Source organism: Apium graveolens, chromosome 4, assembly GCF_009905375.1.
Source record: "Apium graveolens cultivar Ventura chromosome 4, ASM990537v1, whole genome shotgun sequence".
Classification (NCBI taxonomy): domain Eukaryota; kingdom Viridiplantae; phylum Streptophyta; class Magnoliopsida; order Apiales; family Apiaceae; genus Apium; species Apium graveolens.
In genome coordinates this window covers 310,397,911-310,421,492 of record NC_133650.1, presented here as the reverse complement: position 1 = coordinate 310,421,492, position 23,582 = coordinate 310,397,911, and the positions used below count along the sequence as shown (strand labels likewise).

General features: G+C 34.3%; 2 protein-coding genes across 2 annotated transcripts; one reads left to right on the top strand and one right to left on the bottom strand.

Moving 5' to 3' along the window:
* Positions 1–548: 548 nt before the first annotated feature.
* Positions 549–1,046, top strand: LOC141720126 (uncharacterized). The gene has a single exon (XM_074522481.1). The coding sequence runs from the start codon at positions 549–551 to the stop codon at positions 1,044–1,046; it is 498 nt and encodes a 165-aa protein (XP_074378582.1).
* Positions 1,047–21,162: 20,116 nt separating this feature from the next.
* LOC141720125 (uncharacterized) lies at positions 21,163–22,650 on the bottom strand. Its single transcript, XM_074522480.1, has one exon. The coding sequence runs from the start codon at positions 22,648–22,650 to the stop codon at positions 21,163–21,165; it is 1,488 nt and encodes a 495-aa protein (XP_074378581.1).
* Positions 22,651–23,582: the final 932 nt, after the last annotated feature.

Here is a 23,582-nt window from a genome sequence, read left to right as displayed (position 1 = left end):
GGAAAATTATAAGGTATTCAGGTACACCATGTTCACCACATTATGTAACTATAAATATATAAATTATCATTAAATTAATATTTTGGGCTAAAGTGGTGTTAATCCTGGATACTCCTCCGCACCAATAATCCTGAATTAAAACGCGGTAAATATCATTACTCAAAAAAAATACTGTAAACAAAAACGTGAATAACGTCACATTTATGTTTAATAATGCCAAATTTATGTTTGTTAGGATCTTGGTTGTAAAATTTTGATATCCCTCTCTTATAAGGTCAAACTTGTGTTTGTTAGAAGTAAGATTTTGTCAAAAAAAATTGTTGTCAGCTTAATAAGTCAAATTTATGTTTGTTAGGATCTTTGTTTAAAGATTGATGTCACGTCAAATTAATGTTAAAAAAAGACGAAGACTTCGTGTTCTGGCAGAAATTCATCTTTACTCCCTCTTTGAATGTTCAAAATCTTTCAATACATAAGACTGGTCTTGAGTTTTTCAATTAGCCAGAACCTAACTTTGAGAAGAAAACTAACCTAACTTTGAGAAGAAAATGAGTTCAACAGTGGTAGCGTTGCCAAGTGTTATTGCGCTCAGATCACAATATGACAACACATTATTGCGATACGTTAAGGAAGAGGGGGAGGTGAAGGGGTTTGTTAAGTTTCATGGTGAAGAGATAGGGAGCCAAGAAGACGCAAAGTTCGAAGTCCACAAGTCGGAAAATGGGAATGGACTGTTTCACATAAGAAGCTGTTACAGCAACAAGTACCTGGTGTTGAACCAGAACAACAACTGGACTGTTGCAGAGGCTGAATATTCCGAGGAAGATCAGTCCAAGCGTTCGTGTACACTGTTGAGGCCTACTTCTGTGGACGGGGATCCTAGAAGAATCCGACTTACTAATGTTCATGTTGAGAATAATCTGTGCTTGTGGCGAGCAGGTGAGCCTTATTATGGATGCGTATATGTAGGTTACTCAAATCCGGATGCCTCGTCATGTGATGTGTTTAATGTGATCGAAGAGGAATCACTGATAACTCCTTACTAAAACCACCTTGAATCAAGGGGGCAACTAGCAACATAAACATCCCCACGCGACGCTTTAGTGTTGTTGGATCAGTACTCATACTCTATGCCTATCAGGAAACAGTTTCTATTTTTGATATAAGCTTGTATCTCAGTTCTGTTTGTTGGAATAATTTGAACTAAAATAAATTTGGATTGCTATCCTAAGTAATTTCTATATTTAAGTGCTTTTATGGCAAATCTGGTGTTGCAAGCTAAGCTCCTGGAGTGCATAATGAAGAGCCCCAGATGTGTATGATGCTGTTTATGAAGATGTGTTGCTGTTTAAAACGTGTTTGTCGTAGGATTGTTATAATTATTTTTCTTATTTTTTGGTACATGTATGAAATTTGGATAACATATGAAACCAACCAACAAGAACCAAATGCATCAATCCAATTACTGAAGTGTCGAGGAAGTTGCAGAAGCTATGCCCGAAAAAATTTAAAACAAGACAGCCTAAAACTGTTCATCATGTCCTTCAAACCGCACTCTTGAAAAGTCTTTTGTGGCAATGCCGGCTGTAACAACAACTTGGGATTTTCTTGTTGAAATAAGCTGTATTTCTAATGAATGGCCTAAAAATCTAAGAATACTCATTAGTATATGTTCATATAAATTCGATATAGGTGAGAATGGTGAGAATCAGAGGCAAGGGTTAAACAAACACAATCTATTATAGCACATGCAACCTATTCAGCACAAAATCTAGTAGAGCTGCAAACGAACAGAGCCGAGCCGAGTTCTGTCCGAGCCGAGCCGAGCTGAGTTTAATAACCGAGCGGAAAGTGATGTTCAAGCTCGGCTCGTTAATAAACGAGTCGAGCCCGAGCCGAACACGGGTTTGTTCACGAACAACCGAACTGAGCCGAACTCGAGCCGAGTCGAGTTGTCAACTAATATTTTGAATATATTTTTCAATCGAATAACCTTAAATTATAATTTATAATTTTACAAGTTGTATCGATATCAACTACTAGTTTTAACTTAAAATTATATATGCACACTCACACTTTACACTTATTTCTTAATCTAGCTATATCATTTTATTTTAAATTATTGAGACATTCATAACTTTATAAATCGTACATTACTTTTTAAAATGACGGTGTCAAATTTTATTATGTTTTGTTTTTTTACTTAAATTTGATTTATGTAAATTACAAGTTATTTAATGATGTTTATGAAATATGAATAATTGAATATGAATGTATCATAATAACAATTTGATAGTTTATTTAAAAAAAAGTAAGTGTTAAAATTAGAAAAATATACAAAATCTCTAAAATAATTAAATTATTAATAAATGCTGAAAAAATGTGCTAGTAAAAATATTTAAGTGATTAGTAATAATTTATTATTTATAATATATATAAACTTTATCCGAGCCGAGTCAAGTTACCGAGTTCGAGCCGACTCCGAGCCGAGCCCGAACTAAACGAGTCGAGTAGACAAAAAGTTCGGCTCGGCTCATTTATTTATCCGAGTTCATTTTCATGTTCAAGACCGGCTCGTTTAAAAAAACGAACCGAGCCGAGTTCACTTAAACGAGCCGATCCCGAGTTTTGTTCACGAACGACTCTGTTCATTTGCAGCCCTAAAATCTATTGATACAGCCAAGGGAAACTAATCTAAACTCTTTATTAATAGTAGTTTTGTACCCGTGCATTGCACGGGGAAACTTTATTCTTATTAGTTATAATTCTTTTTTATATTAAAATATTTTTCTAAAAAATGATTATATAATAATATTTACATACAATTTTTTAGTATTAACCTTTTGTTTTAATTGTTATTGTATATTGTCATGTAATTTAATATTTTTTTAAATTTAAAATCTTCAAATTTTATATATTATATTTTAGTCGCTTTCATTATATTATAATATTGTAATTTTTCTTGTAAAAATTGTAAGATAATGTATATTCAAATCCCATTCAGAAATTTTGATGAATAATTTACAAATAATAATATTTTATAATTTTTAATTGCTAATTATACTTTTAAAGGGACGACCAAAATATATCATAGTAAATCCTTTACATCAGTTTTTATTTTTTTTATAAAAATTGTAAACTAATATATTTGATATCTATGTATTTTTGCAAAGTAATTTTTTAATTAATAATATTATCGAATTGTGTTTGATACAATTATAATAACTAATCATATATTTGATAAAGAGTTTTTAACTATTATTACTTATTCCTATATATACCTATTGTACTTGTATTACTTTTTTTCCTCGGAGTTTTTAGATATTTATATTAACAAATGCCCGTGTTTCTCGAACATATCCTCTTCTAAATTATTTCTTGAATAATTGTCATATACAAATGTTGTTTACGTTTTTATTTGCATTAGATTTAATTTTATGTTATTTTTATTACTGATACTATTATTTTAATATCCATACATAACACATATAAAAATAAAACCATACTATTTAAATTTTCATGAGGATTTTATGGAATGTAAAGAATTTTGATTTATCATAAGTTTGCAAAGATAATATAGATTAATAGGCTAGAGGATACATAATATGTAATATTTTATTATTTTAAAAGAAGTTAACCCTAAGTTATCGGTGACGACCAGACCGTACGATGAGAACCCGCTTACTCCAATTATATATAAGATATAACTGGTTGATAACCGTGCGAAGCACGGATCGAGATCATAATATCTGATAGGGAATAAAAGTAACCCTAATTGCGGAGTTAATGTCGCATTAATTAGACCTGATTTGGTCAAAGGGGAATCCCCAATTAATGAGGCCCAAAACCCTAACTATTTATTAAATTCGTAATTAATAAAGGGGCTAATTAAACAGCCCAATGAATGTGTTCAAATAAATAACTACTTCTACAAGAAGTAGCCTCCAAGCAACCCAAATTCAGAAGGAAACTAATTCCTGCTTTCTAGGACTCCAAAGTCCAGTTTGATAAGGGGATTTGCCCATCAAGTCACCCAATTCTATCATAATTCCTAGACTCTCAACGTCTATATAAAGGGTCTTACCCCTTCAACTTCAGCATAACGTTTTGGACAAGAGCTCCATACGTCACCACTATGAAACCACGGTTTGGAAGACAGCTTTAAGCATCGTAAAACCGCGAAGGCATCCTACAAGCCACGAGGCCATTACCTGGAATGACATTTTAGACTAAGTCCTTGAAGGACATGAAAGTCACTACGTCCTTGGTGAGCTCTCGATGCCATAGCCCCGAGGGCATGCATCACCAAGAACTACGTTTTGGCTTGATCCTTGGCATACGCTAAGGTACGTAGGCATCTTGTGAGGGCAGATTCAAGCCATGAAATACAAGTGCAGCCATTAAAGCTCGAAGCTTATCAAACCCTAACATTAAATACACGGAATAAATAACTACATGTTTTTTATCCATAACATTTGGCGTCGTCTGTGGGAAAAGGATGACAACCATGAAAGCACGAAGAAACACCGAGAAACCACCTGATGAGATGCACAATATTGCATCCAACATTGGGATTCCACCACAATCAAACCTCAATATTTGAGAGACTAATCTCTCAGGGACAGAGATCCCCATTACCCAACTGCTGGTACAACGGTCTCCAACCGTAAGGGGATGAAGAATCAAGGGAAGAGTCCCTAACTATAGATGGTACTCTCACTAATGAGCATCGGAATTTTAGATGTTAATAATTGAGCTTCCCTCAAGGGTGAATGATCACCCACCTTATGGGATGTAAAATTTTGAGGAGGAATGCAACGTCGAGTACATGAGGAGTACGAACCTCGCAATTTATAAGGATTAAACCTTATTGAAGGGAGAAGTTATGATTTATGTGATCCCTATGACGAGGATAGTGATTGTTCATATGAAGAAGAGATCGCCTCAAGAAGGTTGTAGCCGATTAAGGAACCTATTATCAAATGACGGTTTTAGCCCCGAAGACGTGAAAGGATGAATCCCCAAGTCATAAAAATAGGATCCGTGCTCATGAGGCACACATTCGGAAACCCAAAAAGATCTAGAAACATAAAGCGATCAAGATCTACCAGCCATAACTCAAGTTGTCGCTTCCACCTTTTGAAGCACCACAACTTTCGATCACAAAACCCTGAAGCTGGTCCCACAATAATGGGATTCCCTGTAACCCGAAAGCTAATTCTAGGGACCGATCCCCAATCTCAAGGAAGGTAAAACTCGGCGACGAAACCCCAATCAGATTTCAGATGTTAACAATTATGTTTTCATCTAGGAGAAACGCTAACCCACCTGACTAGAGTAAACTTCAGCGTCGAACACAGTAGGATTATAAATTCCGGTATTTCCAGGGGCTGATCCTCATTCATAAAAGATTTTGAGATTTCTCTAATTCCAATACCTAGGACATTGATCGTCCATCTGATAAGGTGACCGAGCCATGAAACAAATAGCCCATTGCCAGAAAACGTTCTCAGTCTTGAGGGCGTGAAAGGATGATTCCTAGACCCATTGCGAAAAAGAATTCGAGCTCATAAGGAGCACATCAACAAGATTTAACAAGTTGGGAGATGCGTTAGGTAAAAACTCGATCTTAATCCGAAGAGACGATTTAAGATCCCCAAATTCGAATGATAGAATCCTCAAGTTTAAGGGTCCAATCCCCAATTTCAGATGGTAATTGAGACCTTAGCTCTACCAATGTTATCCTTTCCTGAACCAGGGACGATCCGGGATATGAATTCAAAGGTTATAACCAAGGAAGCAGAATTCAACATCAACCTTGCAAAGGCTGTACACCCCCTTATGTTCAAGGATTGAAACCCATCAATGACCAAGTTTTTGATTGTTCCAGTCTCTGTACAGAGGATGATGAAATCTGAAGTGATAAGGATGCCACTCCAAGAAGGTGACGTCCATGAAGTGACCGACCGAAGAAGGATATCCCAAGCCTCGAGGACCTCAAGGACTGAAAGCTTAGGAGAATGAAGATCAGATTTTCGTCTCATCAAACTCGTGATTTAATGGAGGAAAAGAAACCTGAAAAGGGAACAACAAACTCGACTACTTGCAAAATTTGGAAAGCCTGGACCCCGAGGGTCGATTACCCAATATAGTTGGTTTAAACGACCTTCCATAAAAAGGAAGACGGAGATTCTAAGGGTTGATTACAAATATTTAATGCCCTTTTAAGGCTTGAATGATTTAACGTATCTCTTTACGAAAGAAACTACAAATACCTATATTTCAAGGAAGCTGAAGGTACCCTAATCTAGCTGTATGATGGATTCAGTAATCCGCATAACCATGTAGAAAAGTTTTCAAACTCTCTACTACAACAGCCGATGCACGATTTTATAAAGCGCGTGACATTTTCTTAAACCCCGGGGGGCATGACTCGATTATGGTGTAAAAGTGCATGAGCCACACTGCATCCCCAAGAACATGAAATGAGGATAAAAAAAATCTTTATATGACCTAGACCGATTCAAAGAAAATCCTAGATAATCATATACTTGAATGGTATGATGTCTTTGATAGTCCAACAAGGAGCCTAGGATGTTAACTTTAAGTTATCATTGGCCGAAACCAATATGAAAAACATACATCGGTTGCAACAGCGGGGAGGTGAAAATAAATAACATGAAGAAGAATTTGACCTCAGATAGGAGGTGATAAGATAACAACTAGAAGCAAAAGGAGGATCAAAAGTATGATGCTAACGATAAGTATCTCTGATGGAGACTTTCCCCACAAGAAAGAACAACAGAGAACCGAAATTAACCAAGTGTGCACATTTTAATACTCCAAGAAGCCGCATGTTGATGAAAATTAAAAAAGATGAAGACTGTTGATGGCCTACGAAAAACATGTAGGACAAGATATAGATATCATACTGAAGTACTATTTGGTTTTCTATTTTAATGGAACATTCAAAACAAAAGTAAGTGTTGCAAATTCATGACGGATTAATGATATAGTTAACCTCGACATCGGATTTCTCAATAACGAATGACGAAGTTGAAAATAAGGCCTCGATGGTCAGACTTGGTTTAGCTTGAACCTTGAGGGTTGAAAACCTCAAAGTCTATGGAGACTCGGTGTTGGTGATTTCTCAAGTAAATGGGGAATTCGAAATAAAGTATGAAAGAGGCATGCGAAGCCGTGAATAAATTCGATGGATGTTACGTAAAGTTACATCCTAGTGGAGGAAATCATGAAGGATAATGTCCTATTTGATTTTGCATATTCAACGATAAAGATTTATAAATTTCGGAACCTGAAGCATGAATTCCAAGTTGATACCAACAGTAGGTGTGGAAAATTGTTGGGTTAATTTTATGAAGGTTTACCTAGAAACTAGTGATTGCCCAATGCATATGAGGCATGAAAGCCATTAGAAAAGCGCCTAGGTACGCTCTGGTTGAGAGGTGTTACGTAAGAAATTCTTTGTGATTCCGTACTCGGAATACCTGGGACCCTAGAAGCGGAACTAACCTCGAAAGAAGGTCATCCATGAGCAGCACCCGGGGGGCAGGGCTGACACCAGAATAAAAAGTAGTTGAGCAGAATTCAGCTCGAAAGGAGACTGAATCCTGATCAAAATACGGTTCAACCAGGCTATCTGAATTAAAGATAAGTCGACCAGAAGGCTGGAGTTTTAGAATCAATAGATTCGCCAACAAGATATGAGAGACTTGTAAAGTCATGACTGAATTTGATGAATTTTACATCTTGAGGAAGGAAGGCATGAGGGTCGTGACTCAAGAGATACAAACTTATACGGGAAGTTTTTAGTTCTAAGTCTCAAAGACCCAAAAACTAATACAAAGCTGATAACACCGATATGTGCGAGGACTCATTGCCTAGAAGTCTCGACTCAAACTAGTCGATGACCCGACGATGCCATGGAAGCATGAAAAATGCTGGAAAAAGCTTTGAAGCTTGATCCGATAACAAGGAATTTATACAAGAAGTAGTTCGTAACTCCTTACCTGAAATGCCTGAGAACACGAAAAATGGAGTTGGTCTCGGGGGGCAAGGTTGACACTTAAAACGTATCCTATTTAGATTATATTAGCCAAAGATGATGGCTGATGCCAAAGATTGTGAGAGGAAAGTATACTTGATTTCGGAAGCACACACGTGTAGTTTGGAAATCTTATGAGATATTGATTTTAACCAATTCCCATGTCTCATTTACAACGTATAAGATTGATACTCTTGATACATTCCCATAGGCAGTGCCCGGAGGTAGATCCTGACACAAAGAAGATTAAGGCTATAACCATTAGTTGTATAACCAACATCCAAGTGACACAATTCCCGTAAAAAAGTGCGATATAAAGGTATGAACTCCCATGAATCCTAGTGACGGGTGATAGAGGACAATACAACATCAATGATGTGAGAAGAGTGATAGTAAATCCTGCTCCACAGGAAGTTGAGTAATCCTTGATGGACTGAAAGAGGGACGAATACTCGAGAAATGACTAGGCAGATATGCCACTTGCAAAGAAATGATAGGACTTATTCCATTCTTACTGGATGATAAAGCTGAGGTTATGATGCCATTATGAATCACTCAAAAAACTCCAAAGGTTGAGGTCTTTGAGCCCGGGGAGAACGAGGAAGACACGACGACACATACTTTAAATTCACTAAAGCCAACCCCGGGATTGTTGAGCATCTGCAACAAGTTTCGATGACTATAATGTAAGACAAAAAGAAAGATTTCATCGATAGAGAGACTTAGTCCTCAGAAAGATCAAGGCATCCTAAGTTGGGCAGAAAGGAAAGGCAATATCTATATTCGAAGGGTCGTCCCTAAACATAAACATATTTGGGACAAGGATCCCACAAACTTGGAAACATTTTGAGAAAATAAGGTACTCAGGCTCAACATACCTTAAACCTCAAGGTTTAATCTAGTTGAGAATCTAAGTAGGACAACTCACCTGGTTGGACTAACTAAAAATAAGGCTCGTAGAGGCCACATTGATTGAAGGCTCGTCTAGGCCACTTTCCGTCCAAATTGAGGGATCAAGGCACGCAAAAAAAAAATGAAGATGCCATTATGAGTTAGAGCTCGTAATAAGCTTCGATTCGGTATATTATATGCTCAAATCAGAGCAAAGAGCGAAAAGTTATGGCCATTAAAAGGCTGGTAACCCGTAATTCAGAGTTCCTGGTCTAAAAGACTAGGATTCCTGGTATACGAGGTCAGGATTCCTGGTCGAAAATCAATTCGACCAGAGTGTTGAAATAGCCCATAATCCGACGAGAGTGTTCATCGAAAAAGGGGAGAATCCTGGTCGAAAATCCATACGACTAGGATGACAAATCAACTCATAGTTCAACCAGAACGCATCCTGGTCTAAAATCAGTTCGACCACAACGCATCCTGGTCTAAAATCAGTTCGACCAGAACGCATCCTGGTCTAAGATGAGTTCGACCAGGATAAAGGAATGACCCATAGTTCAACCAAAACGCATCCTGGTCTAAAATCAGTTCGACCAGAACGCATCCTGGTCTAAAATCAGTTCGACCAGAACACATCCTGGTCTAAAATGAGTTCGATCAGGATGAAGGAATGACCCATAGTTCAACCAGGATGTATCCTGGTCTAAAATCAGTTCGACCAGGACGCATCCTGGTCTAAAATCAGTTCGACCAGAACGCATCCTGGTCGAATTTTGACCAGGAATAAAAAGAAAAATACCGGAGGTACAGAAAAATTCCTAAGATATTAGAAAAAATTACGAAAAATACCTAGAGGTACGGAACAATTCCTAAAATATTAGGAAAAATTATAAAAAATACCCAGAGGTACGGAATAATTCCTAAAATATTAGAAAAAATTATGAAAAATACCCGGAGATACGGAAAAATTCGTAAAATATTAGGAAAAATTACGAAAAATACCCAGAGGTACGGAATAATTCCTAAAATATTAGGAGAAATTATGAAAAATATCCGGAGGTACGGAAAAATTCCTAAAATATTAGAAAAATACCCGATGGTACGGAAAAATTCCTAAAATATTAGGAAAAATTATGAAAAATACCCAGAGGTACGGAAAAATTCCTAAAATATTAGGAAAAATTATAAAAAATACCCGTAGGTACCAAAAAAATTCCTAAAAATTTAGAGAAGATATCTACGAGTACGAGATAATTCCCGAAAATTAAGGGAAAATACCAGAAAATTCCTAAAAGTAGGAATAAGGTAAGAAAATGAGTATGGAAAATTATATAAATTCCAGAAAATATCCTGAAGCCTCGGATAAGGAAAATCATTGTAAATTTGTAGGTCACTCCATACTTTATGCTAAAAACGATAACCCAGATAGGGTAAGAGATAACCTAACTTCTACGAATATCGAGTGTGTTTCCCAGAAGTTGGGGGGCAAATGATAGGGAATAAAAATAACCCTAGTTGCGGAGTTAATGTCGCATTAATTAGACCTGATTTGGTCAAAGGAGAATGCCCAATTAATGAGGCCCAAAACCCTAACTATTTATTAAATTCATAATTAATAAAGGGGCTAATTAAACAGCCCAATGAATGTGTTCAAATAAATAACTACTTCTACAAGAAGTAGCCTCCAAGCAACCCAAATTCAGAAGGAAACTAATTCCTGCTTTCTAGGACTACAAAGTCCAGTTTGAGAAGGGGATTTGCCCATCAAGTCACCCAATTCTATCATAATTCCTAGACTCTCAACGTCTATATAAAGGGTTTTACCCCTTCAACTTCAGCAGAACGTTTTGGACAAGAGCTCCATACGTCACCACTATTAAACCCGGTTTGGAAGACAGCTTTAAGCATCGTAAAACCGCGAAGGTATCCCACAAGCCACGAGGCCATTACCTAGAATGACGTTTTAGACTTAGTCCTTGAAGGACATGAAAGTCACTACGTCCTTGGTGAGCTCTCGCTGCCATAGCCCCGAGGGCATGCATCACCAAGAACTACGTTTTGGCTTGATCCTTGGCATACGCTAAGGTACGTAGGCATCTTGTGAGGGCAGATTCAAGCCATGAAACACAAGTGCAGCCATTAAAGCTCGAAGCTTATCAAACCCTAACATTAAATACACGGAATAAATAACTACATGTTTTTTATCCATAACAATATCAATATTAAATAATGATTATAGAATTTTTAAAAAATTATTATTAAAATATATAATAAATAAAATTGTACGATTATTGCAATTTTTCCTTTTAAATTATATGTAGTTTTCATTAACTCAAATATTATTAGGACAACAAACTCAACGTTATTATGTATCTGTTGTTCAAAAGGGCATAACTAACATTTTACATCGAAACTTTAGGTAAGTAATGAGCAACACGATTGATGAATAATTTGAAAAAACGTTAAATCAACATTACTAAGTAATTACATATTATATTTCTTATTGTTAGCTGAATTTGTGTTTTTATATAATTTGTGATTGCATATTTTTTTCTAATAAAATATTCTTTATGAATGTATAAATTTGTATTGGTGCTAAAATAGAATTTTGTAGGTATGAATCTAGAAATTACAATGTATATACGATTTTGTTTATATAAAAATAATATAAATATATGGTATATAAGAATCAAAAAAAGGGTAAAATATTATATATAGAATTATAAGTTATATAGGAATAAAAAAATAAAAATGATATATTTAGAGATATAGTAAGATTTAAAAAGGGGTGAAACCAAAAGTTCGTATAACCGAAGAAGGGCGAAACCAAAGTACCCCTAAAAAGATGGTTTCCCTAATAATTAATAATAACAATGTATAAAGGATTCAATTTTATTATTTTAATATAAAAGAAAAAAGAATTCTATGAAAAATAGAATATCGTAATTATAATATGATTCAAATCTATATTTTGTTAAAAAACAACATAGAACTCTACATAAAAGAGAAATATAAGGGTGAAACCAAATTACGGCGTAACCGTACTATGATGAAACCAAGTACCCTATCAAGAAATAATTTAGAATTCTAAGAAAATATAATTATAATCATACTACGGTTTGAACAATTTTATTATTTTTTAGGGATGAAACCAAAACAATTTCTATAATATTCATATCATTTTATTAAAATAAAATTCCACCGACAAAATTAAAAAAATCTAAATAAAAATTCCAATTTAAACACATGACCTATTTACTTGGTTGTGGTTTATATTTTTCGGAACCTATTTAGTTGGGCCAATTTATGAATTTATTTATTTTAAAACATAATTAAAAATAGGATTCAAACCTATAAAAATAATTAAAAAGCATGGCTTATAACATATAAAAAATGGGTAAAAATAATATATCTATCTATACTATACTATTATAAGCAGAACACCCTCTATTTGGTAGTCGGTTGTTCGGTACAGTTGTTTGGTACGACAAATAACAACCGTCAGGTCTAAAGTTAGTTAGATGAGAACCGTTGGATGCAATAATAAAATATTATTATAGTAATATTTAAACTGCTCTCATGGATTCAAGGTTATACTATTATAAGCAGAACACCCTCTATTTGGTAGTCGGTTGTTCGGTACAGTTGTTTGGTACGACAAATAACAACCGTCAGATCTAAAGTTAGATAGATGAGAACCGTTGGATGCAATAATAAAATATTATTATATTAATATTTAAACTGCTCTCATGGATTCGGGGTTCGAACCCCGTCAACAGTTTATTATATTTAAACTTTTATATTCTTTATTTTAACAATTTCTACAGGTTTAGGGCTCGAGTCCCGTGAACAACATATGATATTATATTATTTATTTTCAGTAAACTCTCAAATTATCACAAAACAATTATTATTATAATTTATTATGTTCTTCAATTTATTTTTCAACTATTGAAACTATATATCAAAATATAATAATTTTAAGATATAATTATATTATTAAAAAATCATTCAAGTGTTAAAGCAATCCGTGCATCGCTCGGGTCATAGGCTAGTATAGAATTATAAGTCATATAGGAATACAAAAAGATAAAAATAATACACTTAGAGTTCACTACAAGAAATTTGCAATCAGACAACACTTGATAGACAATGGTTAAAAAAAACCGTCGTCCTAAAAAATCATACAACGGTGAATTGATTTTGCAGAAAAAACAGTTGTGTGAGCTTCAGAACAAACAACGGATATCCATCTTTTTTAAACTGTTGTACAAGTTATATCCTCTCATCGAGTCAGACAACGGTTTTTAAAATATAGTGTTGTTGTAGATCTTTAACACAACGATTCCAAACCGTTGTTACTATGTTAACGTATAGGGATATAAGACAACGGTCTTGACATACATTGTGTAATTCAGACAACGATTTTTTAGAAAGGTTGTCCTCTAAACCATCAAACAACGGAATGAAAACAGTTGTCTGAGAAATTTCAATGGGTACCACGTATTGAGGTGGCAGCACGTGATAGGTGGTAAATCATTCACAAGGATTGCTGAGGTGGCGAAATGAGAGCCCTTAATTGAAATGAGATTTGATATCGGCCGTTAGAGCGAAAAATAACGAATATTCTTATACAACGTTTTTATGTTAAAACAAAAGTGTTGTCTTAGTTGGTCTCATACAAGCTTTTAGATATTACGTTGTGTAATTCACACAATTTTTAGAAGGGTTGTCTTAAAAACTTTCATACAACGGAATAAAACAGTTGTCTGAAATAGTTATTTTATAATTTAAATAAGCACCACGTGATGAGCTGACAGCGCATGATAGGTTGTAAACATATTACTCGGATTGCTGAAGTGTCAAAATGACAGCCCTTGATTGAAATGAGATTAGATATTAGCCGTTAGATTGAAAAAAGATGATATACTTACAAAACGGTTTTATAATAATAAAAAAAGCATTGTCTTAGTTTATCTTTACACAATGGTGTTTAAAGGAAACCATTGTAAAAGTATAACTGTATAAAATGAGATTCCATGTTAACAAGTTAAATTTTTTAATGATTTTTTCGATGATCCAACCATACGGATGTTAAGATATAGCAATTTTAGTCATATGAAAAAATTACTAAGAAATATAAAATTCATCTTGCAAGTCAGGATTAGAAAAATCCCGTAAAAGTACCACTTGCGACAACGAGACTCGTTCCCAATTTACAAGATTAATTTTTAAAATTCTTTTTTTCGACGACCCGACCGTACGGATGTTAAGATATATCAATTTTAGTCATATGAAACAATTATTAAAAAAATTAAAATTCATCTTACTTGTCAAGGATTAGAAAAATCTAGTAAAAGTACCATTCGCGACAACGAGACTCGTTCCCGATTTACAAGATTAATTTTTAAAAATCTTTTTTCGACGATCCAACCGTACGAATGTTAAGATATATCAATTTTAGTCATATGAAAAAATTATAAACAAATTTGAAATTTAGCTTGCTTGTCACGATTAGAAAATTCTAGTAAAAGTACACCTCCCGATAACGAGACTCGTTTCCGATTTACAAATTAATTTTTAAAATGATTTTTTCGACGATCCAACTGTATGGATGTTAAGATATATCGATTTTATCCATATGAAAAAATTATTAACAAATTTGAAATTCATCTTGCATGTCAGGATTAGAAAAATCCCGTAAAAGTACCACTCCCGGCAACGAGACTCGTTCCCGATTTACAAGATTAATTTTTAAAATGATTTTTTCGATGATCCAACCGTACGGATATTAAGATGTATCGATTTTAGTCATATGAAAAAATTATTAAAAAGTTTGAAATTCATCTTGAATGCCAGGATTAGAAAATTCCAGTAAAAGTACCACTCCCGACAATGAGACTCGTTCCCGATTTATAAGATTAATTTTAAAAATGAATTTTTCGACGATCCACCCACAAGGATGTTAAGATATATCAATTTTAGTCATATGAAAAAATTATTAACAAATTTGAAATTCATCTTGCATGTCAGGATTAGAAAATTCCCGTAAAAGTACCACTTCCGACAACGAGACTCGGTCCCGATTTACAAGATTAATTTTTAAAATAATTTTTTCAATGATCCAACCGTACGGATGTTAAGATATATCGATTTTAGTCATATGAAAAAATTATTAACAAATTTGAAATTAATCTTGCATGTCAGGATTAGAAAAATCCCGTAAAAGTACCTCTCCCGACAACGAGACTCGTTCCCGATTTACAAGATTAATTTTTAAAATGATTTTTTTCAATGATCCAACCATATGATTGTTAAGATATATCGATTTTAGTCATATGAAAAAATTATTAACAAATTTAAAATCCATCTTCGATGTTAAGGAAATTTTATAATATTAATACAAATTCATGTATAAAAATAACTGATATTTTTAAATAAGAAAAATTTAAATAATTCTTTAATACTAATATATAATATGATAAATATAATAATATTTGTAAATTGAAAAATTTATTAAACTATTTTCACATTTTCACCCAATTTTTCTATTCCTTTCAATGAAATTTCATTTCCCCTTCCTCCAAATTTCATTTCCCCCTTATCTCCCCCTTTTTTCCCAATCACACTACTTCTTTCTTTAATTAATTTTTTGTCTGCTCCCCCAATTTTTCATTGTTTCTCTACCGCTCTTCCATCTCCGATCTCTGATTTCTGACCTTGATTTGTTTAAAATAATGTCACCTCTCCAGTTTCTTACCTAATTTTGTTTTTCAAAATCACATCGATTAAGTGATTTTCATCAATCTCCTCATTTGATGATAGTAATCTAGATAGAGAAGGGGTATTGAATCCAAAATTCCACGGTAAGCTAATCATAACCAGCCACCGTATCTTCTCCCACACTCCACTCCACTTCAAAAAGCCCAGCCCATTCCCCACTCTCACCAACCCGACCCGAAAGCCCCTCTCAGTCTCCGACATTTCACCCCAACTCGAAATCCTCGACACCGCCACAATCGCCGTCATTGGAACCAGCTCCGTCGCCGCCATCGTGGCCGCCTTCACTCTCACCGACCCCGAGAAACACCGCCAACTGCAAGCCGAAGAAGTCGGCGGCAACGATAAGGAAGTGGTCCGAGAGTATTTTAATAACAATGGGTTTGATAGGTGGAAGAAGATATATGGAGATACTGATAAGGTGCAATTGGATATTAGAATTGGATATATGCGAAAACTGTGGAAAGTGTTATGAAAATGTTAAAAGATGATGGTGGTTTGAGTGGTGTTACGGTTTGTGATGCGGGGTGCTCGCTCAAGTTGTCTCTTGAAACTCCTACGACTCTATAGTTTTGTCCTTTCCATGAGCCTAAAGGTTGTTCCTCATTACCCAACTTAACTGCTCCATGGTCCAACTCTATAGTTTTGTCCTGCTCATTACACAAACACTACTTTTTACCTCATTTTCATGGCTAATTCTGTTATTGCACAGGTTTCTGTTCTAAACTTTATCTAATTTAGGTTTACTTTCTTCATTTTAATTAGATTGTAATTATTTTTACATACTTGTGTCATTCATTTTATTTAATTTTTTTGGTTGTAGCTTTCTGTGTCTGTTCCTCTCAGTGATTCATCTATTCGGAGATCGCTGTTTAAGGAACTTGAGATTTTATTTTATTTCATTTATGTGATAATGATGATTATGTTTTGTAATTGTGTTGTTTTTTAGTATTTGATTCTGTAAAGTTTTTGGTTTTATATGATTGTATGTATACTTGTGTATAGAGAGTCCTGAAATAATCAAAATTAGAATGATAATTGAGAGCTACTGATTTGTTGTGTTAAGACCAGCTATTTTTTGAACGCCGATCATTAGTGACTTGTAATTTGTGTCATTTTAAGGGGCTGTATTTAAATCGTCACTAGTGATTTACATCTAAATGGCCACATTAGTGATAACTGGTGTTCTTTTTTTATCTGTTAAATGATATTTGAATAGTATAAAAGGAGCATGATACAATAGCTTCCTACAGACTTCACTTCATAGTAGTATTCCGACAAACATAATTTAAAGTTTGGATTTTTTGGTGTTTCCTAGTGTATTTTTGTAGAATTTTGAATGTTTATATAGTATGTAGTCGGTATGCCTGAGAATGGCTGGTGAGCATTTTACATTCTTTATGGTAAGAATTGTAAATGTCCCTGTACCTGGCCCTGCATATGTTGACAGAGGGGTTACTACAAGAAATTTGACCTTTACCTACCAATTATAAAGGCAGGTAAAAGTATAGTATTGGTAAGCATAGAGATTTACTTACCAATAAAGTATTGGTAGTGATTGGTAGATAAAAGTTGGCGGAGAAAGACTCTTTACCTACACATGTGTCAATTGGTAGATAATATAACTTGTGGACCCCACATCACCTGAATAACTAATAATGAGTAATCAGCCTACTTGTCACAAGCTTACGTGGCGATAATAGTACATGTGGCACCTACATGACATATTAATGTGGTGCGTATGGATGTGCCACTTGGCATATGTTTATTATGCCATGTGACGACTTTGGTCATGCCACATGGAGACTCTTTATAATGCCAAATGGCGACTTTACATTGTTTCATGTGGCGTTCCACGTATGGGCCATGTGGCACCTTACTAATGATAGTTGTTTTCATAAATATGTTTTATTTTATTTGTAAGCATAAATATAATTGATTTAAGAAAATCTTTATTATTGATTTACCAAATAAACTGTGACCACGAGCAACATAGTTTAATGAATTAAAACAACAAATATACATCAAAATCTCTAAATCATCTTCAATCTCCTACACAATAGTTTTAGAAATTAATATGTTGGAAGTATCGGAATATCCCCCAACACAATAGAAGCAGAACTAGATCTGGCTGAAGCATTAGAATTTTAGAGGTGTGCTTGACCAGTCCAACTGCATTTGCCTGTTAATGTGTTTGGAGTAAAAATTTGACTAGTTCAATGCATTTTATCGTCATCGCTCCGGTAGTTAACACTATTATACCTTTATTTCCTATTATACCTTGACTGATACAATCTATCTATATTATATTATTATAAGCGAAATATGATTTCGTTTGGTCGATTAGTTAACACTTTTCTAAAATATTTGTTTACACCTTCCAAAATAAAGTTAAAACAAAAATAATTCATTTACCGAAAACATTTGTTTCACCTTTCAACATAAAGTTAAAACAAAAATAATTTATTTAAATATATTAAGGGTGTGTTTGGTATTGCTGTTGCAGACAGCAACAACAGCTTTTCGCTGAAAAGCAGTTAAAAAACTGTTTGGTAAAATTTAAAAGCTGGTTTTCTGAAAAGTGCTTTTGGCTTAAAAGCTGCTGTTAGAGAAAGCAAGTCCCCCATGCTTTTAGAAAAAACTGCTTTTCAGCTGTTGCGGGAAGCAGATGCTGATTTCACCATCAAACCTTACCAAAAACATCATTATTTTTAATTTTTTGCATCAAAACATATACGTATCAAAAAAATTACCAAACAGTAATCTGATTTTTACGGCAGCACTTTTTTTAACAGCACAACAATTTTTAACAGCAATCCCAAACAGAGCCTAAATCAGATATCTAACATAACTACAAAATCTTTGAACTACAATTCAACTTAACTTCTAATTACCCTCGACTTCTTTCTCACCTCTTTCACAGAAAAACGGGTAAAAATAATACATATAGAATTACAAGTCATATAAGAATCAAAAAAGATAAAAATAATACACTTAAAGTTATAACTTTAATCATAAAAGGTGAAACCAAAAGGTGGTGGGACCAAAAAATAAGTGAAACCAAAGTACCACTTAAAAAGATAATTAATAAAGAAAAACGGGTAAAAATAATATATATAGAATTATAAATCAATAGAAATCAAAAAATATAAAAATAATACACTTAGAGTTATAACATAAATCATAAAAAGTGAAACCAAAACGTGATTGAACTAAAAAATGAGTGAAACCAAAGTATCACTTAAAAAGAGATTTCGCTTATTAATAAAAATTATTAACTAGTTGATAACCTTGCTAAGTACGGGCCGAGATTAAAATCTCAATACTAAATAATATTTTTATAGAGATAAGTTCTTAATTATGATTGAAATTATAATAAATAAATTATTATTATTATTACAGGTAGAGTTTTATGTTATTATTTAATATAATATAAAATTGTTTTAATCATGAAATAATAATGATACTTCTACTTTCTATAAAATTCTTTCTTATTTTTTAATAAAATAATAAGTTTGAATCATATCATGATTATAATACTTCTATCTTCAATATAGATATAAAAGTAGTTTGGTTGTATTATATAAATCAAGTACGATATCGACTATTAAATAATATAAGTATGGGTTATGTTCCTCCTAGACCTTTTCGCCTAAGAACTCTTACAACTTATATATTTTAGGTAAGTTAACTAAGATTCTCGAGTAGAACTCGCCTTATTTTGTAGTTTTGTATTCTTTAACCGAACTTTGTATTTTGTATTGAAATCATGAGATCTTTTAACAATTGAATTCAGATCAAAATTTTGGGTTCTATAACAATATTTGTATTACTTGTAGTATTAATTAGGGTTTTTCGGCATAATTCGCTTTATTGTGTAGTTTTAATCTGCTATTTACGTAGAGTTCAGGTATAAAACATAACATTTTACAGCAAAATTCACTTTATTCATTAGTATTAACATGCTACTTACGCAGAGTTAAGCTTTAGAACTTTACATTATTTACAGTATTAATTAGCGTTCCGCGGCAGAATTTTACATGCAAAATGTCATGTTTATTTATTATATTTTGAAATTATTTTTCAACACACACAACGATGCAAAAAACATGTATTTAAATTTACATATTAAATAATTATATTGATGTAACTGTTTAATTATACCGTAAAAAAGAAAATATGATATCTTGACTAGTCTTTTACCCGTCTTACCTAACTACCTACGGTAATTATCGATAGTCTTTCAAATAAAACAAAAGATATTGAGATTAATCACAATTTTCTTCTGAAATTATGAGAAAATTATGTAAAATTTTAATTGACATTCATTTACTTACTATCCTTTTGTTTTGAAATTACTATCATGAATATTTACATTCCTAATAAAATCCGCACAAATGAATGACCATCTTATGAAATTTCTGTTAAAGTTTATCTCGAAATTCTTAAACTTATATTAAAATATAAATTATAATTTAAATTAAAGAATTAATAGAGAATACATTTTACCAAAATATTTCAGAATTATAAGGTGTTTTTTTTTTCTTTAATTATTATAGTTTCTCCATTTTTTTTATGTCAGCATTTGGACAAGATAAATTCAATAGGAACACATTTGATGTTAGCATAAGAAGAGAGAAGCAAAGTTGAGTATGATTTTAGTTTCATTTAAATCGAGTGTGGTTCCATCATTTGCATCTTATACAAATTCAAATGTAGCATTGCACCTCCAAACTGTGTTGTCTGAATCACGAATAGAAACACCTTATTATGCAGAAGATCACTAATACTGATGCATACTCTGTGCTGAAAGCCTTTGCAGGATATTTTCAAATTACTACAGAATAACTTTTAACTGAGAGAGAGAGCGAGCGAGAGAGATAGAGAGAGAGGTAGAGGGAGCTAGAGAGAGAGAGAGAGGAGAGAGAGAGAGGAGATTGAGAGAGAGAGAGAGAGCAAGAGAGAGAGCAAGAGAGAGAGAGAGAGGATATTGAGAGAGACGAGATTGAGAGAGAGAGAGCAAGAGAGAGAGAGAGACGAGATTGAGAGAGAGCGAGCGAGCGAGCGAGCGAGCGAGAGAGAGAGAGAGAGAGGTAGAGGGAGCGAGAGAGAGAGAGAGAGAGAGTGGTAGAGGTAGAGGGAGCGAGAGAGAGAGAGAGCGAGAGAGAGAGAGAGAGGTAGAGGTAGAGGTAGAGGGAGAGAGAGCGAGCGAGCGAGAGAATAGTAATATTTTCAACATACCAAGCAACAGAAATACAATAGTAAGCATAGATACAGCTTAAACATAGACTGTTTTTTATAACAATCCTGATAAACGACAAAGTCTTTATTTTATAATAAAACGGGTATATAGCTTAGAGTACTAAACCAACATCACCAAAGCATCGTGGTATGTTGCCAGTTGCCACCTTGATTCAAGGTCGTTAGATAGGAGTTATCACACCAGACGGTGACACTTTAGCAACCTTCTTAAATCCTGCAGCTTCGATATTATGATCCTTAATCAGTGATTCCTCTTTGACTTCAGGGTAGTAAGAATAGCTATTGACGGCAGTGTAAACCCCGTCGTCCATTTCAGTGGTAAGTGTTTCCCCGGTATAAAGTACTTCGTGCAGATCACAAGAAAAAGGAACATCACATGTACCACAGGTTGCCAAAAGTCGTAGCGTTACCTTTGTCTTTGGTGGTATCTTAACCTCATAGTTAAAGGATCTTTCTACTTCTATGTCCTTAGTTTCTCCCCACAGGTACGCTCCCGCAACCTCATCCCCCAATTTAACTTCGCCATCCTCGATCATTGGAAGGCCTAACTTAAAACTTGTTTCAACACTCGTCTTCAACGACACGTTCCAGCTCCAAGTACTTAATGCTGGATCTTTATATGACAAGTGTAATGTCTGCCCCTGGATTTCATTGCTATGATTTGTAAAAGATGAACTGTACATCATGACAACAGACTCACCGTAGATCCTTGCATCCATGAGCCGGAAGTTGACATTTTCGATCTTCCTTGAAATGGCAAGCTCTGATACCTTTAATTTGGAATAAGTATCGATTTTATAAGAACAGGCACTAATACAGCTTTCTACGTCTCTGCTGGTCAGCCTTTTGCAGAATAAATTGTTTGCTATGCTTCTGAGAGCGATTGTGTCGTCGCTGATTTTAACTGGCTCAAATTCTGTACCATTACTTGTGGGATCTGTCGAATCCGCCCAAATCCAGTCTGTGCTTGACCTCCAGTATTTCTTCCAGTGCAAGTTACGAATGCAAATGTTACCGTTGGAAGTCTCCACGATCTCATTCCCCACCTTCATTGGATTATCATCTTTCTTAGCTTCCGAAAACTGAAGATATTCATGATCTTCACACGAGTAGGCTTGGAGAAATTTATCATTATCACCTTCAAAGGTAACATATTTGGGAAGAAACACCAATGCCTGCCAATCTATAACATGAAACACGTCACAGGAGGAGGCATCCGGATCTGAGCCGCCTGCGAATATGCATCCATAATAGGGTGCAGCTGCTCGCCACAAGCAAAGATAATTTTCAATATGAACATTGGTAAGTCGGATTTTTTTAGGATCCCCGTCCACAGAAGTAGGCCTCAACAGTGTACACGAACGCTTGGATTGATCTTCCTCGGGCTTTTCAGCCTTGGCAGCAAACCAATTGTTGTTTTCGTTCAACACCAGGTACTTGTTGTTGTAACAGCTTCTCAAGTGAACCAGTCCATTCCCATTTGTGGAGCTCTGGACTTCAAACTTTGGGTCTGCGCTCCCTACCTGTTCACCACGAAATTGAACAAACCCCTTCACCTCCCCCTCTTCCTTTACATATCGCAATACCGTATTGTCATATTGCGACCTCAGCTCAATAAGCCTCGGCAACGCTACGACTGTTGGACTCATTTTCTTCTTCTCACTGTGTTTATATTAGAGTACCTATATTATTTTCTTCTCACTGTATGTTTGAGTTATAAAAGAATGCACTTAATTAAGCTTCATGTAAAGACCTCTTTATATAGTAAGTATTCGAGTAGTAGCAGACATAGCTAGTCGGTTAGCTGGTCCTCAGAAGATAACATTCTCGTGGATGATTTCTCTCTAGTCTGTTTGCCGGTCCTTGGAAGATTTCATCATTCTCTCCGTCCACTTAGATTTTATAAGTTTACTATTTGCAAGTATTTCGAGTTTGATAATGTTTTTTTCAAATTTTTTTTTTATTAAAAGTTTAAAATTTTTTTTTTTATAAAAAATATTGTGAAGTTTTATTTTAAATTAGTATTAAAAAGCATGCCGAAAAGTAACATATAGAATTTAATGGCATAGAGTGTGAGTATATTATTATTTCCTTCTCATACTCTCACATTTTCCTCTCTAATTGTTTCACCTTATTTAATTATTATTTTTTTAATATTTAAAATGCACCACACACAAGAGTGGGATATTATGAAAACCTGACATAGGAAGCTGGGTGGGCCTTGCACTTTTTGTCAATTATTAGGTCATGTCTATTGTGTCATCCATCACTATACTCCTCTCAAATTCCCTCGTGTCTCTTTTCGTTTTATCAAATTATTAATATATTATTATTTCCTTCTCATACTCCTCCCACATTTTCCTCTCTAATTGTTTCACCTTATTTAATTATTATTTTTTTCCTTCTTTCTTGAAACTTTTTCTTTCTCACTTTATATTTTAGAGACTTTTTTAAATAGACTACGCTCGTGGCAGCATACCCCTAGCCGCGTACCATATACGCTAGTTATTGCCTATGTCCAAAACTTGGGATTCGGTATATCTAAAATCTCGGATTTCGGATCGGTATCCGTTGGATCGGA